The 16,767-nt window shown below is 44.6% G+C and overlaps 1 protein-coding gene across 1 annotated transcript; it reads left to right on the forward strand.

Annotated features, from left to right (window-relative positions):
- Positions 1 to 5,872: 5,872 nt before the first annotated feature.
- On the forward strand, positions 5,873 to 14,435 carry gnrhr2 (gonadotropin releasing hormone receptor 2; the record flags this gene model as incomplete). Its single annotated transcript, XM_079803591.1, has 3 exons — positions 5,873 to 6,406; positions 13,567 to 13,771; positions 13,930 to 14,435. The coding sequence occupies 3 exons, from the start codon at positions 5,873 to 5,875 to the stop codon at positions 14,433 to 14,435; spliced, it is 1,245 nt and encodes a 414-aa protein (XP_079659717.1).
- Between the last annotated feature and the right edge of the window lie 2,332 nt (positions 14,436 to 16,767).

The raw sequence follows: 16,767 nt of genomic DNA on the forward strand, positions 1-16,767 counted from the left end.
GATAGGCGACTGCCTCACAAGTCCCGGTTCCTTGGTTAAACTAGCAATTTTCGCACGATTTACAAATAGTTGGAAACATTTGGGATATTGTACTCAACTGAACAAAATATATAACACTGGCCTTGTGGTTTTGGGATATTTTACTGAAAAAATTTTACATAGTGCACCTTTAAGCTGACAGACGAGACTTTATGATATCAAACGCTGACTGTAAATAATGAAGAGCTTGTGAAGCCGATGAAGCACAGCAATAAATAGCAGTGTCGTCTGCATAAAGATGGTACATGCGTTGGGAATGTTTTTCACAAACATTATTTATATACAAGGAAATAAAATGTGTCCCAAACAGACCCCTGAGGGACACCTTTAGAGACTGACAAAACAGATGAGGTACAATCCTTTAAAAACACACACCGTGTTCTCGCTGAAAGATAGTTGGCAAACCATTTGATAGCATTTTCTGAGAGACCAACAATGGCAAGTCTTTTTAAAAGGACGTCATGGTCAACTGTCAAAAGCCTACGATAAATCAAGAAAAAGAGCCGAACAAAATTGTTTACAGACCCTAAGGCATTAATAATATCACTAAACACTTTCATAGCAGCAGTGACAGAGCTATCTTTCTAAAACCAGACTGAAAAGAAGAAAGAATAATTTATTTCCAGGAAACTGTTTAATTGTTCATTCACTAATTTCTCAAAAAGCTTAGATAAAACACAGTTAAGATATTGGCCTATAATTGTTCAGCTGCAGTGAAACCCCCCTTTAAAAAGAGGAGAAATAAAAGCATTTCCAAATCATTTGGAGTTCGCATTGGGAAATATAAAGATTAAATTAATAAGTTAATAAAATCTACTGCTAGTTTTAAATAAAATGGTTTCAGCTTATAGGGCCCTGCAGACATATTTGGTTCCAACTGACTCAGAAACAGAGAATTGGGTAAATTAAATTTTTTATGTAGTTAATTTACATGGAACATCAATTGAGGGTACGATAAGAGAGTTAAGAGACTGAGATTAATATAAGGAACCTGAAGATATAAAATGCTATTTTAAGCTATCTAAAATAACTGACTTCTCTAGTCAGGTCATCATTTTTGGTAATAATTTGAATTCATTTCCATCTCATCGGCTCGAGACGATGACTTAATTGTTTTCCAAAATGTAACGATTATTTACATTTTGTGATGTTTGGCCTTTTTTATCTGAGAAGTACAGAGATTTCTCAACTTTCTAAAATGAAGCCAGTCCGATTCAACATTGGTGCTTCTGGCTTTATCCGAAGCTGCATTCCTGTCATGCAGAAGCCAAGCTAGCTCTGATGTAAACCAAGGATTATTTTGGGCCGTCACTCTTATTTTACGCATCAGGGCATACTTATTTACCAAGTACATAAAAGTACTATGTAAAAAGTTCCATGCTAAGTCAACATCATTTATTAAAGTAATACGACTCCAGTCAAAAATATACAAAAATATTAAAAAATTGATAAAATGAAAAGATTTAATCGAGTGGGACTATCAATCAACTGTGTTAAATAAAAGGTGTAACAAAAAGATTTAAAATGATTTGAAACAGGATATAACCAATCCCAGTTAAAATCGCAGCCTAATAGTATTTCATTAAAGTTCATAGTAGAAAGTTGCTGTTGCAATAGAACAAGAGATTCAGAATCTGCTGATGGAGGCCTGTAACAACCAACCAAAGTCAAATAAACATCTTTAGAAAGCTCAAATTTGTAAAGCAAAAAAACTCAAACTTCTTACTGATCGATAGAGCAGTTATCACCCTAGTGTGGAATTTACTCCTTACGTATATTGCAATTCCACCACCCTTTTTCAAACGATCACATCTGAACAGAGAGAACCCACTTATATTTATTTAATTATCTGGAATAGCTTTGCTTAACCAAGTTTCAGTGAGTATAATTAAATGTGCATCTGTGAATGAGCCCAGATTCTGTTTGAAGCACTGCAAAATAAAATGCATTGAACTGAATCCATGATTGTGCAAATATTGCTTTTAAATGCAGAATCTATGTTCTTTTAGGTTTGCCACATGATTCTGAAAAGTCAGGTTTCAATGAAATGTAAAAAAAAAAAAAACATTGTAAATTGTGCAAGGTGTTGTGGTAATGAGAGAAATCATTTGAAAAAATATGTAAATACACAGTCATTGTAAGAATTATTGCCACCCTTGGTAAATATGATCAAAGATCATTTGAAACTATGAAACTAAATCTTTGTTGTTTTGATCTTTCAATAAAAATAAATATTTAATTGAAGTAAAAGAATTGAAAGTGGAGGAGAAATCACATTATGAAATAAATGTTTTTCTCCATAACACATTGGACACAATTTTTGGAACCCCTATGAGTAAAATATCTCTGAAGTATATTCCCATTCATATTTACAATTCCAATAACAAACTCCAGCATATTCAGTTGTCAGACACAACTGGAACTTCAAACGGGACCGGGTTCTGTAGTCAGATGAAACTTAAAAAAGAGCTTTATTGCAGCAAAAACACCAGATGGGTTTGGTGCAAACAGGGATAAAAAGTACCCCATGATCACGGTTAAATAACGCTGGAGCTTTCAAACCCATTTAAGCCCACAGTGCCCCTATAGTTGCCGCAGTGTATAGTTGTCATTTTCCTTTTGTAAGTATTTTTCTAGATAGTGTCCATGTTTTATATCTCAATGACACGCAAGAAAACAACCAAATAAAGGATTTCAAGAGAAAAAAAAAGGTATTAACCTCCTTCCTGTCACATGAGGCTGCCAACTTCCTACCCCTATACTTCCAGGAAGCATAGCGAAAAGAAAGGTTATTTTCATGTTACTAATAAGTATTTTTTTGTCGACATATATATATGTACATAATCGTGAAGGTCTCTAGAATCATCCAAACAAAACAATTCTTACAAGAGATCTATAGTTTTTTGTATACTTTTGTATATAGTCAAAAGTCCAAGCGACAACTATAGTTGCCGGTGGGCAAATGACTTGTAAGTAAATATAATGGGGAAATGGGGTATACTGTGTTAACAGGTTAATAAATCAAGATTTTTGGTCTTGTTTAGTGCTTTTTGCTTTCATAATATCCCACCTAAAACATATCTTAACCCTTTAACTGACATCTCTATTGTACAGTAGACCTTAATTCGATAGGGAAAAATATCATATTTTATGATATTATGTCTTGTAAGGGCCAAAATATTGAAGACCCTTCATCCAGTTTGGAATTGATGCGTTTCATTCTAATCGGTCAAGGACCCCAATTCATTTTATGACTAGTAGCTTATGATTCCATTATAATGTGGAAATTCAGACAAGTAATGCGTTTATATTTACATCATTTTATGAAATCACCTACTACAGTCAGCCATTGAATACTATGGGACTATTTATGTATTTATTTTTGTTATATAGATGTAATTTTTTCGTCATTATATTAATTTATTTTCATTTAACTTTTTGATAGGCCTATACAACGCCCTGTTAGGGCAACTTAATGCACTTAATGCACAGTTAATGGCTGCACTTTGTTCTGCATTATGTTCCACCACTTTAAGACACATTAATTTGTTGTTTGTTGTATTTTCATATTCAACAGATTATAAGATAGAGGCAGCTTTTTTGAGTTTGCATCGAATGTTCTTCGACTTTTATACATAATAAATGTATTTATGAATAAAGATTGATCTGTTGAAAGCAGTTATTTTGAGTTAGATGCCACATGTTCTCCTCCTAGTCAAATTTGACATTGAAGGGGTTCATACAACATATTTGCCCACCGGCAACTATAGTTGCCGCACATTCAAATACGATTTTCAAGAAAAAAAACGGGGAAAATAAATGTAGAACATATTCACATAGGACACTATTAACATGACTATATGCATGAAACCATTCAGAAAAATTTGGGCACAAATGGGTTAATGTTGTGGGCCTATTTTTCTGCTGGAGGTCCTGGACATCTTGTTCAGATACATGGTATCATGGATACCAATAAATAAAAATCAAAACCTGACGACCTCTGCTAGAAATCTTATAGTGGGCTGTGGTTGGATCTTCCATCAGGACAATGATCCAAAACAAACATCAAAATCAACTAAACAAATGTGTCATTTTGTGCATGTGTCTGAGCACAAACTGAAGCTTCTGCCATGACTGTCCCAGTCCCCTGATCTGAGTCGAAAATGAGTGGGGTGAACTGAAGAGAAGAAGCACCAACATCTGAAGGATCTAGAGGGATACAGTGTGGAGGAATGGTCTATGATCTCTTGTCTGGTGTTCTCCAAACTCGTCAGGCGTTATAGGAGAAGACTCAGAGCTGTTAGCTTGGCAAAAAGAGGTTGTAAAAAGTATTTAATAAAAGGGTGCCAATAATTCTGGCCATGTGTATTATTTCAAGAAACTACATGACTGTTAATAATCCATTAAAAAAATTTGAAAATGTTTTTGTTGTTCTAACAGTATTAATATTTTCAGACTGTTGCAGTAATTACATTTTTTACGACATGTTGTTCAGTAGCCTAAATGTTTTTGAACTAACACTCATAAATACGTCAGATCTTGTTATTAATGCATGAAAAGAAAATTTGCTAATGTAAGTCTTTTAAAACAAACTTAAATTACTTTCATATTTACAGTAAATAAATGAATAAAGAAGACAAAAAAAGAGACATGACAAAACCAGTGTTGGAACATTTGGAAAAAAAACTAAGGAAGTGGATTTCATAAAGATGCTTAATGTTCTCGTCCCTGAAACTGAAACCGTTTTAAGGCTGTGAGGCTTTCAGAGTGGAATCACTATCACTTCTGAGCTCAGCGTTTGTCCTGCTGCGGGACACATTGACCTTCCTGACAACACTCTTTCACATCACATGTGTCTCTATTGCCTCTGAGCATGATATTACTAAGCACATCACGAATCAAATCAAAAACAAAATCACACACACTCACACACACACACATGTTGTGTTTTCATGTTTTATGGGGACTTTCCATAGACATAATGATTTTTATACTGTAAATATTCTGTCCCCTTACATTACCCTACCCCTAAACATACCCATCAGAGAAAACTGTATGCATTTTTGCATTTTCAAAAAATCGTTTAGCCTGATTTATAAGCTGTTTTCCTCATAGGGACCAAAAAATGTCCCCACACAAACAAGGATTTTGGAACTATACCCACCACAGATAATAATATGCATTTTTACATTTTCAAAAAACGTATTCTTTATGATTTATAAGCTTGTTTCCTCATGGGGACCACATTTTAGGTGTCTACGGTGACACAAGTCCCCATGAGTCAGTGTGCATTCAGGTTGAAGTCCCCACCGGGATAGAAAAACATGAACACCAGCGCTATAAAAATAAAGACTATTTGTCTTGCCTCATCTTAATCTCTATCATGCTTTATAGACCTTTAATTGACAAACGCTTTTATCTTTCCTCCCTTCTTTAAAATTAATTAGCAAACTAACCTTAAGTCTCCATTAGACACATGGGTCCTTTGAACACATTTGGCATATCTCAATTAACCACGCCCCCGGTGATGCTGCGATTTATTTGGACACTTGACTACCACTGATGGTCAGCTCAGTCAAAAGACCACAGATCTCTGGTCACCATCTAAACAAGGGGAGAACATAAGGTAGTTATTTATTCACGTTTCTAATTGTAACCTAATTAAAAAGTTTAAAATAAATATATAGTTTATGAACTGTCATTTAAAGTAAGTAGCATATACAGTTTCTGGAATGACTTTTGGGATTATTTTCCAGTTTCCACGTGTTTACCAGGACTGCAGCATCCTCACATTGATTTAACTACTGGCCACTGAGGCAAAAAAAGAAGCAGCATGAACTCAACTCATGACATCGAAGATCCTTTTCAGAAGAACTCCACCTGTAAGCATGATGCCAAACACTTTAACTCGAGCAGCACAGAAGATCTACCTCATCCTCCTCATCTTCCGCGCTTCACCACCGCGGCTCAGGTCCGAGTGACGCTCACCCTCATCCTGTGCGCGCTGTCCGCCTGCTGCAATCTCGCCGTGCTTTATTTAACCAACCACGACCCCAGAAAACGGTCTCACGTTCGGTTGATCATCACCAATCTGGCGGTGGCGGATTTGCTGGTGACGTTCATCGTTATGCCGCTGGACGCGGTGTGGAATATAACGGTGCAGTGGCTCGCGGGGGATCTCGCGTGCCGGACGCTGATGTTTCTCAAACTCGTGGCCATGTACTCGTGCGCTTTCGTGACCGTGGTGATTAGTCTGGATCGACAGGCTGCCATTCTCAATCCTCTGTCCATCAACAAAGCGAGGAGGAGAAATAAAGTTCTGCTGAGTGTAGCCTGGACCATGAGTGTCGTGTTATCCATACCACAGGTAAGTGAGGTGTACGGGGGAGACATTTTGAGATGTCACAAAATCATCTAATGTAAAAAAATAAATTATAGGCTATATATATATATATACACACACGCACACACACATATATGTATATCGTTTTTTTATTTTAAAGTAAAAAGATCAAATTAGACTCTTAGTAGGGTAATATGTTGTTACTAGTAAAGTTTAAATGTAATAATTATTCATTATTATACCATGAGTTAGATGTACATTTCAGACATTAAAACCGATATAGGCTGAGTTAAATCATCAAATGTGAGTTCTCTTACGAGAGGTTCTCTCGTATTGCGTAAGTTCCTTACGCTACGGGAAAGTATTCTTTCTTCGAGATTTCTGAAAAACCCAAAATTATCCTTAATTTTGTAACATTGTCAACGCAGTGCGGCAGCCTGGCAGACCATAGCAGGCTATTCCAGCGTGCTATTGGCTGCTCTGCTGGCAACTGCAGCAGCCTATCGGTGAGCCCGCGTGACGTGGCGACCAATGAGGGCGCTTCGCGCCCACCTGGCTTCATTTGCCTACAGGTGGGGCGTGGCCACGTGTATATAAGCAGGGCTCACGGGCTGCATATTCGGTATTCTTTTCTTCAGCGAAGCCCTTCGCATCGCTGGATCTGGAACCCGCCGCCGTGACCGCGCAGACAAGCAAGCAGAGGACAGCGCCTGAGGAAGCCGGCAGCTTCGCGCCACCTTCAGCCTTCCGTGCCTGCTCTGCTATCCGGCAGCCCCATATCCTTTTACGCTCAAAGTGTTGTCGCCGCTGCGTCACACTTTTCACAAAAAGAGCCGAGCGTTGATACAAATGTCTCGTTCCACCTGCGGCTCGTGTCACGCGCAGCTCAGCTCCGGGGACCGCCATGGGATCTGCGCTCTCTGCCTGGGCCGTGATCACGCCGCCGCCGCACTCCACGCTGGCGGATGCCAAGAGTGCGAAGAACTGACGATGTCGACCCTGCGGGCTCGACTCGTCCTGTTCGAAGATGATATCCCTCCAGTCCCTGCCACGCCGCGCAAGAAGAAGCGCCGCTCGCAGCGGACTCCGGAGCTCGCAGAGAGAAGCTCGCCGGAACCTTTCCCGCCCGCTTCACTCTCGCCTTCCCCGCCCCCACCCCAGGCCGCCATTTCTGTTGCCGCCTCCGGGGATGAGGCGGATGCGGCCGCAGAACGCGCCGACAGCTGCTCCATCATGGCTTCCGACAGCGAGGACTGGTCTTCCGCATCCTCTTCAGTCCGGGGCTCCGGACGCTCTCGAGCGGGTGAGGACGCCGAACTCTTGCGCCTTCTCACCCGGGCTGTCGAGCAGCTAGGCCTCGAATGGGCCCCGCCCAAGGTGGCAGCGCCGAACCGACTTGACGGATGCTTCCTAAACAGTCGCCGCCGTGCGCCCACCTCCAGGACTGCACCCTTTTTGCCGGAGCTTCACGAGGAGCTCGCAAAGTCCTGGAATGCGCCATTCTCCGCGAGGGTCTCGTCTCAGGCTTCTTCGACGCTCTCACAAGTTGACGGCGCGGCCGAGAAAGGCTACAACGCTATCCCTCCGGTGGAAGAGGCGGTCGCAGCGCACCTTTGCCCGCCTTCTGGTTGGCGCTCAAAGGCTGCCCTCCCGTCTAAGGCCTGCAGAGTGACGTCATCGCTGATCGGCCGCGCTTTCGCTGCCTCCGGTCAAGCTGCGTCCGCTCTGCACTCTATGGCCGTGCTGCAAATCCTCCAAGCTAATCTCCTCCGCGACATGGACGAGAAATGCTGTGACGCTGAGTTAATCACGGATTTGCGAAGCGCGACGGATCTCTCCCTTCGCGCCACCAAGACCGCAGCACAGGCCCTCGGACGCTCTATGGCCTCCCTCACGGTAGCTGAGCGCCACCTCTGGCTCACGCTCGCGGACATGCGAGAAACAGAGCGCGCGGCCTTCCTAAACGCCCCGCTCTCTCCGTCTGGGCTTTTCGGACCAGCGGTCAAGGGGATCGTCGACCGTTTCTCCGAAGTGCAGAAAACGACGCAGGCCATGAACCTTTTCCTGCCTCGACGCCCCGGCGCTAGCAATAGCTCCGCTGCTCGCCGTCCTCGTGACCAGCCAGCAACGAGCTCCGCGCAGCGCCCAGCGCTGCCCCCTTCGTCTCAGAGAAGACCGAGCGGCCGCCCCAGATCGCGCTCTTCCAGCCGTGGTAAGCCGCCTCCACCTCGGGGCCCCCGGCCTAGGATCACGCTGAAGCCCGAGCCTCCAAAGTCCTCCTAGCAAGAGGCGAGAAACGACGGTTAAGTCCCGCCGCGGCCGGACCACCGTCAAAACTCTTTTTCCTGTCAGCCCCCACCACTGTGGCTGCTGCAGATGGATTTCACGCAGCCAACGAGCCGGCAAAAATGCCTTCTCGCCTGTCAACAACCGCCGTTTTTACGGCGAACCAGAGAAATCACAAAAGTTGCATTATTTCTGGTCGCACGGCTCGCGCCGTATGTGTTTCAAATGCAGTAAATGTGCCCACTTTTCTGTGTTCACCCCTGCACACAAGCACTATAAACCCTGTGTCCCCCACTCACATAAAGCGGCCACCGGCCGCTCGAGTGCTAGAGTTGGGTCACGTGTCCGCTTGTTTGCGTCCACGACTAACCACCACACGCGCTGTCACACAGCCACTCTTAACCGGTCATGTTCCACGCGTAAGAGTTGTGCCCGCTCAAACGCGCTCACACATTTTCGCGAACATTATGCCTCAGGCGCCACGCGCCACGCCACACACCATTTATTTTCCGCCCAGGGTGGCCGGAGCGATGAGTGTAGGGCCGCACACAAGCCACTGCGCCCGCCCCTCCTATACGGGCCGTCAAACCCGCGAAGCGCGGCGTTTCGAGCCCGGAGGCCGTTCTATCCCGTGTGGCGCACGCGAGAGCGTGGGAAGCCATTCCAGGTGTATCAGAATGGGTGCTGAAAACAGTGAAGCACGGCTACACTCTGCAGTTCGCTCGCCGCCCTCCGCGCTTCTGTGCGCGTACAGAGACGAGAGTGAGCGAGGAAGTAGCACATCTACTTCGAGCAGAAATAGCCACGCTGCTGTGCAAAGGGGCTATAGAACCGGTTCCCCACTCTATGAGCGAGTCAGGCTTTTACAGCCGGTATTTTCTCGTGCCAAAAAGGGATGGGTCGCTCAGACCGATTCTGGATCTGAGGCGTCTGAACAAAGCTCTTATGAAAAGATCGTTCAAGATGCTCACGACCAAGCAGATCCTCGCGCATATTCGCCCGAGAGACTGGCTAATCTCCCTAGATTTGAAAGATGCATATTTTCAAATCAAGATAACGCCGCGTCACAGGCCATTCTTACGATTCGCCTTCGACGGCCAGGCTTATCAATACACCGTCCTTCCGTTCGGCCTGTCACTAGCACCCCGTACATTTACGAAGTGCATGGACGCGGCCCTCGCTCCTCTGAGAAATCGAGGGATGCGAGTATTGAACTATCTGGACGATTGGCTCATCCTGGCGCAGTCGGAGGCCGAGCTCCTCGCCCACAGGGCAATGCTGCTCAGCCATCTGGACAGCCTAGGGCTCACGGTCAATTGGACCAAGAGCTCATTAGTGCCCACGCAATCAACCTCATTTCTGGGTTTGAATCTGGACACTGTGGCAATGTCAGCCCGCCTGTCACCCCATCGCGCGCGCCAAGTTCGGCGCATGGCTGCGTATTTTCGGCCAGGCAAAATCGCACCTCTCAAGCTGTTTCAGAGGATGCTGGGACGTATGGCCTCAGCTGCAGCTGTGCTCCAGCTGGGCTTAATGCGCATGCGCCCGCTGCAATGCTGGTTAAACGCCCGAGTGCCTCACAGGGCCTGGGCGTCCAGTGGCTTCAGGATCAGAGTGACTCAGGGCTGCGTGTCAGCCCTAGAGCCCTGGTTAGTAGCCGACTGGTACCAGAGGGGAGTGACGATGGGAGCCATCTCACACCGCAAGGTCATCTCGACGGACGCCTCCACCACGGGTTGGGGCGCCGTTTTCGAGGGCAGATCAGCCTCGGGCCTTTGGTCGAGCGAGGAAAAACTCCTACACATAAACTGTTTGGAGATGATAGCGGTAGAGAACGCGCTCAAGCAGTTTCTCCCGCTTATACGAGGACACCATGTGTTAGTCCGGTCGGACAACACCACAGTGGTGTCCTACGTGAACCGGCAGGGCGGTGTCAGGTCCAGAGGTCTGGGCAATCTGACAGAACGCCTGCTCGTGTGGGCACACAGCTCGCTGCGCTCGTTGAGAGCTGCGCACGTGCCGGGCCACCTCAATGTGGGCCCGGACAAGCTGTCCAGGGGCCTCATTCTCCCAGGAGAATGGTCCCTGCACCCCCAGACAGTCCAGCTGGTATGGCGCCTGTTCGGCAGAGCGGAGCTCGACCTCTTTGCAACAAAAGAGAACGCCCGCTGCCCGACGTTTCTGTCCAAAAGCGAGGATGCGCTGTCCCAAACTTGGCCCAGCCTCCCGCTGTATGCTTTCCCGCCGATCTCCCTATTGCCCCAGGTCATAGCGAAAATCAGGGAAACGCGCCGTCCGGTGCTCCTTATAGCACCGCGCTGGGAGAACCAGATTTGGTACCCAGAGCTGGTGAAGCTGTCGCACTCACCCCCCTGGCCAGTTCCGCTGAGAGCAGACCTTCTCTCTCAAGCAGGAGGCTCAGTTTGGCATCCCCATCCAGAGCGATGGTCTCTGCATGTATGGGTGACCAACGGATACCCGTTGACCTGCCCGAAGGGGTTATGAACACGATTTCACACTCTAGAGCCCCCTCGACGAGGCGGTTATATAGTTCTAAGTGGTCGGTGTTCACTGAGTGGTGTGTTTCCAAGGGATTGGACCCACAGCAATGTGGGGTCCAGCGGGTGCTCTCCTTCCTCCAAGAGCTTTTGGAATTGGGCAGGTCCCCTTCCACGCTCAAAGTGTATGTGGCGGCTATAGCAGCGTTCGCTCAGACGACGCTAGGTAGCACGCTAGGAAGGAACGAGCTCATCGTCCGTTTCCTCAGAGGAGCCAGACGGATGAATCCCCCGCGGCCCCCGTCGGTTCCTATATGGGATCTGGCCTTGGTCCTAGAGGCCCTGAAGGCTCATCCCTTTGAACCGCTCGAGACTGTGGAACCAAGGTTCCTTTCGCTGAAAACCACGTTTCTGATAGCTCTGGCTTCAGTGAAACGCGTGGGGGATCTACACGCGCTCTCAGTGAGCCCGACGTGTATGGAGTTCGGTCCTAATGACTCTAAGGTCATTCTCAGACCGAGGCATGGTTATGTCCCCAAAGCGATCGGCACTCCCTTCAGGGCGCAGATTATCTCCCTCTCGGCTCTGCCAGCATCCGATGAGGGGGACGGTGGCAATTTCCTCTGCCCTGTCAGGGCATTGAGGGTTTATGTCACACGCTCCGCCGCCTTCAGGCGTTCTGAGCAGCTATTTGTTTCGTTTGGTGGGCGCACTAAAGGTCTCGCCTCCTCGAAACAGACCCTGTCCAGGTGGATAGTGGACGCGATTGCAACTGCATACGCTTCCAAACACCTGCAGTGCCCGCTAGGTGTCAGAGCACACTCCACCATGGCATGGCCTCTTCGTGGGCTTGGGCCAGAGGGATTTCCATCCACGATATCTGTATGGCGGCAGGCTGGGCCTCCCCGTCTACGTTCGTGAGATTTTACAATCTGGAAGTTCCTGCCTTACAGGCGAAAGTGTTATCAGTTCAATAGGGCCGTTGGTTCTGCCCAGTGATTCTGCGCAGACATAGCTCACATACTGGTAGTAAGTTCGGTACTAGGCTCATGTGAATTTGAAGGAGACCGGCGGTGCCGTTCCCTCATTTACGAGACGAGCTGTTGTGAGTTTGAAGGTGACCGGCGGTGCCGTTACCTCACTCATATAACAAGATATTGTGAATTTGAAGGCGACCGGCGTTGCCGCTCCCTCATTCATGAGACAAGGTGTGGTGAATTTGAAGGAGACCGGCAGGTGCCGTTCCCTCATTCATGGGACAGGGTGTTGTAACCACCCGTCGTAAACCACCCGTCAGTTCGAATGAAGTGTCTGTTTATGTGGTGGCCCGTTTTTTCTTTACCGGCCACCCTGCCCGAGCAGTGTTATGGTCCCCGGTTCCCTGGGATACATATGCTGTATGCGAGGCGCGCACGGCGTTGACAATATGTTCCCGTAGCGTAAGGAACTTACGCAATACGAGAGAACCTCTCGTAAGAGAACGATACTCGGTTACTTAACGTAACCTCGGTTCTCTCTAGAAGAGGGAACGAGTATTGCGTTCCTTGCCGTGCGCCCCGCTGGCTTTTACGCTTCAGAACTAAGAAAACCGAATATGCAGCCCGTGAGCCCTGCTTATATACACGTGGCCACGCCCCACCTGTAGGCAAATGAAGCCAGGTGGGCGCGAAGCGCCCTCATTGGTCGCCACGTCACGCGGGCTCACCGATAGGCTGCTGCAGTTGCCAGCAGAGCAGCCAATAGCACGCTGGAATAGCCTGCTATGGTCTGCCAGGCTGCCGCACTGCGTTGACAATGTTACAAAATTAAGGATAATTTTGGGTTTTTCAGAAATCTCGAAGAAAGAATACTTTCCCGTAGCGTAAGGAACTTACGCAATACTCGTTCCCTCTTCTAGAGAGAACCGAGGTTACGTTAAGTAACCGAGTATCGTTAATATCGTTGCTACTATGGAATATCTTCAATTAGGCAATTAAGTAGGCAATTTGTTCTTACAAATCATAGAATAAATGTAGCCTACCTTTCAGATTAATCTCTTTTACTGGGATTCTGCTTTGTCTGTCGTTTATGCAATTCTTCATGGAATGGAATTGTTGATTTAGTATTTTACATTAATTACCCTTTAATGACAATATTATATATGTCATAGGAATGATATCAAAGTCATTTACACATTCTGTAAGGTTTAGCCCAGGGCTTCTTGCCCCAGGGTCATCTTACTCCGGTAGAGGCCTCTCTGAATAATTTCACATTTTGTGCATAGCAAATGAAGTATTGTCTTTGATGCATGAGCTGATGCATCTTGTGAATATATAATAAAAAACTATTAACATATTCCAAAACAAAAGGAAAAGGTAACTTATTGATATCTGTAATGCCTGTAATATTTTCTTTGTGCAGATGTTTGTTTTCCATGTTGTGGTGATTGATTCCCCGAAGCGGTTTATCCAGTGTACGACCTACGGCAGCTTTAGCTCACGCTGGCATGAGACACTTTACAACATGCTTACCTTCACCTTCCTCTTCCTCTTCCCACTCTTCATCATGATCTCCTGCTACACCAGGATACTGTTTGTGATCTCCAAGAAAATGACCGAAGACAGCTGTAAGTTCTTTTTTTTATTTTTTAAAGGAAGATCCATTATTGAATCAACAGTTCAGTAGTGCTTCTTGATCGGTTTGCATGTGACATAACCCTGAGGCGTATTTGCTTTAACTGTCAAGCTAACGTCTTGCTTTTGTTGTGATCTTTGTCATACCCAGTGCTGTCCAACAAGGTTCAGCTGCGCAGGTCAAAAAACAACATCCCTAAGGCACGCATGCGCACCCTGAAGATGACTGTGGTCATTGTCCTGTCATTCATGGTGTGTTGGACACCCTACTACATGCTTGGCCTGTGGTACTGGTTCTACCCCGCTGGCCTGGAGGTAACAGTGTCACAGTCCCTCTCACACATCCTTTTTATCTTTGGCCTATTAAATGCTTGTTTGGACCCCATCATCTACGGCCTCTTCACCATTCCACTGTGTAGAGGCATGAGGCACAGACGGCGTGAACATAACGTTGTAGCTTTTGAACTGAAGAACACTAATAACTCTTTGATGACTTCCATCAGAACTTCCACCTCCTCTCTCACTTTAAAGAGACTGACAGTTCAGCAGACTTCTGGAGAAAAGCTAGAATGGGACGGAGAGCATGTGCAGGGGATTGGAGATGATGGGCCAAAAAATGGTGTGGCTTTTGCAAGTTATTCCACCTGTATAGACTAAAGGCTAAAACACGAGTTGTCTGTATGTATAGCTTTGCATTTAATTAACATTAAAGTCGTTATGGGCACATATGTAATTACAAGTGATTCAAAAATAGGTTATTTACTGTAATTAGCACATTAATACTGGCTAAGCCTTCTGATGAATTTCATTACATAGATAAAATCAGTAAGATTCTTTTCAGCAAGATTTAAAAACAAATACTTTTATTCTGCAAGGACATTAAAAAAATGATCAAAAGACAATAAATACGCTTACATTGATACAAAAAATCTATTTCAAATAAATGCCTGTTCTCAAATCATGAAAAAGTGGATAAGGGTTTATACAGAATAATTAAGCAACAAAATCTTTTTTAACATTGATAATCATAATAAATCAGCATATTAGAATGATTTCTGAAGGATCATGTGACACTGAAGACTTGAAAATTCAGCTGTCATCACAGGAATAAATTATATTTTAAAAAATATATATAAAATAGAAAACAGTTGTTTAACATTGGGAAATGATTTCACAATATTCATGTTTAATTGTAATTATGGTAAAATAAATACAGCTTTGTTGAGCAAAGAGTCTTCTTTTAAAAAACAAAACAAAAAAATGTATAGTGTATCATCTTTTTTATTTCTGAGGGTTATCACACTGTCCTTCGGAAGGGTCTTCATGCATTTTGTGAACTTGGGCATTACAGATATTCGAACAAACATCACATGCATTTTTGAGCAGATATCTTTTTTATGTGTACAGTGATTTAAAATGATAACTATAAGGGTTGTTGATATTGAGTACCCTAAAAGTTGAAATCACAGTAAAATTAATTGGACATCGACGACTTGAGGGGTTTGGCACAGATAAATAAATCAACTCAATGTGGATATGGGTTGTGACTCAGATCATGTTGATTTCCATAACCTCACAAAAACCATGTTAATCAAAATGATTAATAAATGCACGCACAAGAATCCATGAACTTGATTAATGTTGCAGATATGTTTAATATCCACAAACAAATGCCTTTCAACTTGTGTGTGCAAAATACAGAATTACATGAATGTGCTGTGATTTGTACAAGTAGAGAATTTTTTGTGAATAGGAATGTTTTATTTTGCATTAATGTATCATAATTTGCGCATGCAACAAAGAAGATGTGCATTTGTGGATCATGTGACACGTGCATTTATTGCCGTCTTTTCTGAGTAAATCTCATTTGATTCATTTGGATTTTGAGACTTTCTTTTCGCGTTTTCAAGCATTTGACAACCCACACACAACTAGCTACCAGTGAATACGCCAGGTGCTAATGTGAATGCAGTAAGACATGATATTAAAAATCTCGCACATTCTCCTCAAAACATTGGATTCCTCCACGCTGTGCCGTGCCAAGGTAGTCTGGCTATCACCAGACCAAGCTCAATTTAAGATTAAACATTGGTCTGGAGAGTCTGCTCTGTATTTTCTACTGCACAAGAGGCGTGATCAACTAGCATAAATTAAAAGACTCTGTACGCAATTGGATAGTCCTTCAGCCTATCAGACCACAAGAGGCGTGATCAACGGGCATCGATCCATCGCTTCTCTGTCCGTCATTGTGTTAAAGCCGCCAATAGCACGCCAGGTGGATAAGCCAGTCTGTGATTGGTTCCCCCAAAAGTGTAACAGAAGCAGTAGAAATGAATGTACAGGTTTCCAGACTGAGTTGCAGGGCGAAATCAAATCGCCGGCAGATCAGGCTGGGTTTACCCAGTCTAGTGCCGAGGCAAAATTCACGTAAAGTTGATAATTCCTGGAATAACGGCAATTGGAGATTTCCAACAGAGATGGCGACAAAGAGGAAAAACTATGGACTACAGCTTTAATCATTTTATAATGGTTTTCGATGGGAGAACAATTTTGTGATGAATAATGTTGTGTTCATAACCTGATTTAATCTGCTTGCCTATACAAAGTATGCATTATCAATACCTTTTTAATGTTAGCCTACTGTTAAGCGTTTTCCTCGTCTTTATAACGAGGACACATTAAGCGCCTTAAAGGCAGAAGAACGCTTACGGTGCCGTTGTCTGTTTTGGCAGAACACTGCCATGTAGTGGTAGCAGGTTTTCTTGGACAGCTGTGTGTGGATCTTGCAAGTCCAAACCGGCGAAATGAAAGTCTCAAAATCCAAATGAACCAAATAGGATCGACTCACAAACAAGTAAATGAATGCATGCGCGTCACCAGATCCACAAATGCACATTTTACTCGTTGCACGCACAAATTCTGACCAACATTAAAACAAAATCGAATTTTTGTATTCACAATTATTTCTCTATTTGTACAAAATGCTACA

Source organism: Gobio gobio (assembly GCF_949357685.1).
Source record: "Gobio gobio genome assembly, chromosome: 2".
NCBI lineage: Eukaryota > Metazoa > Chordata > Actinopteri > Cypriniformes > Gobionidae > Gobio > Gobio gobio.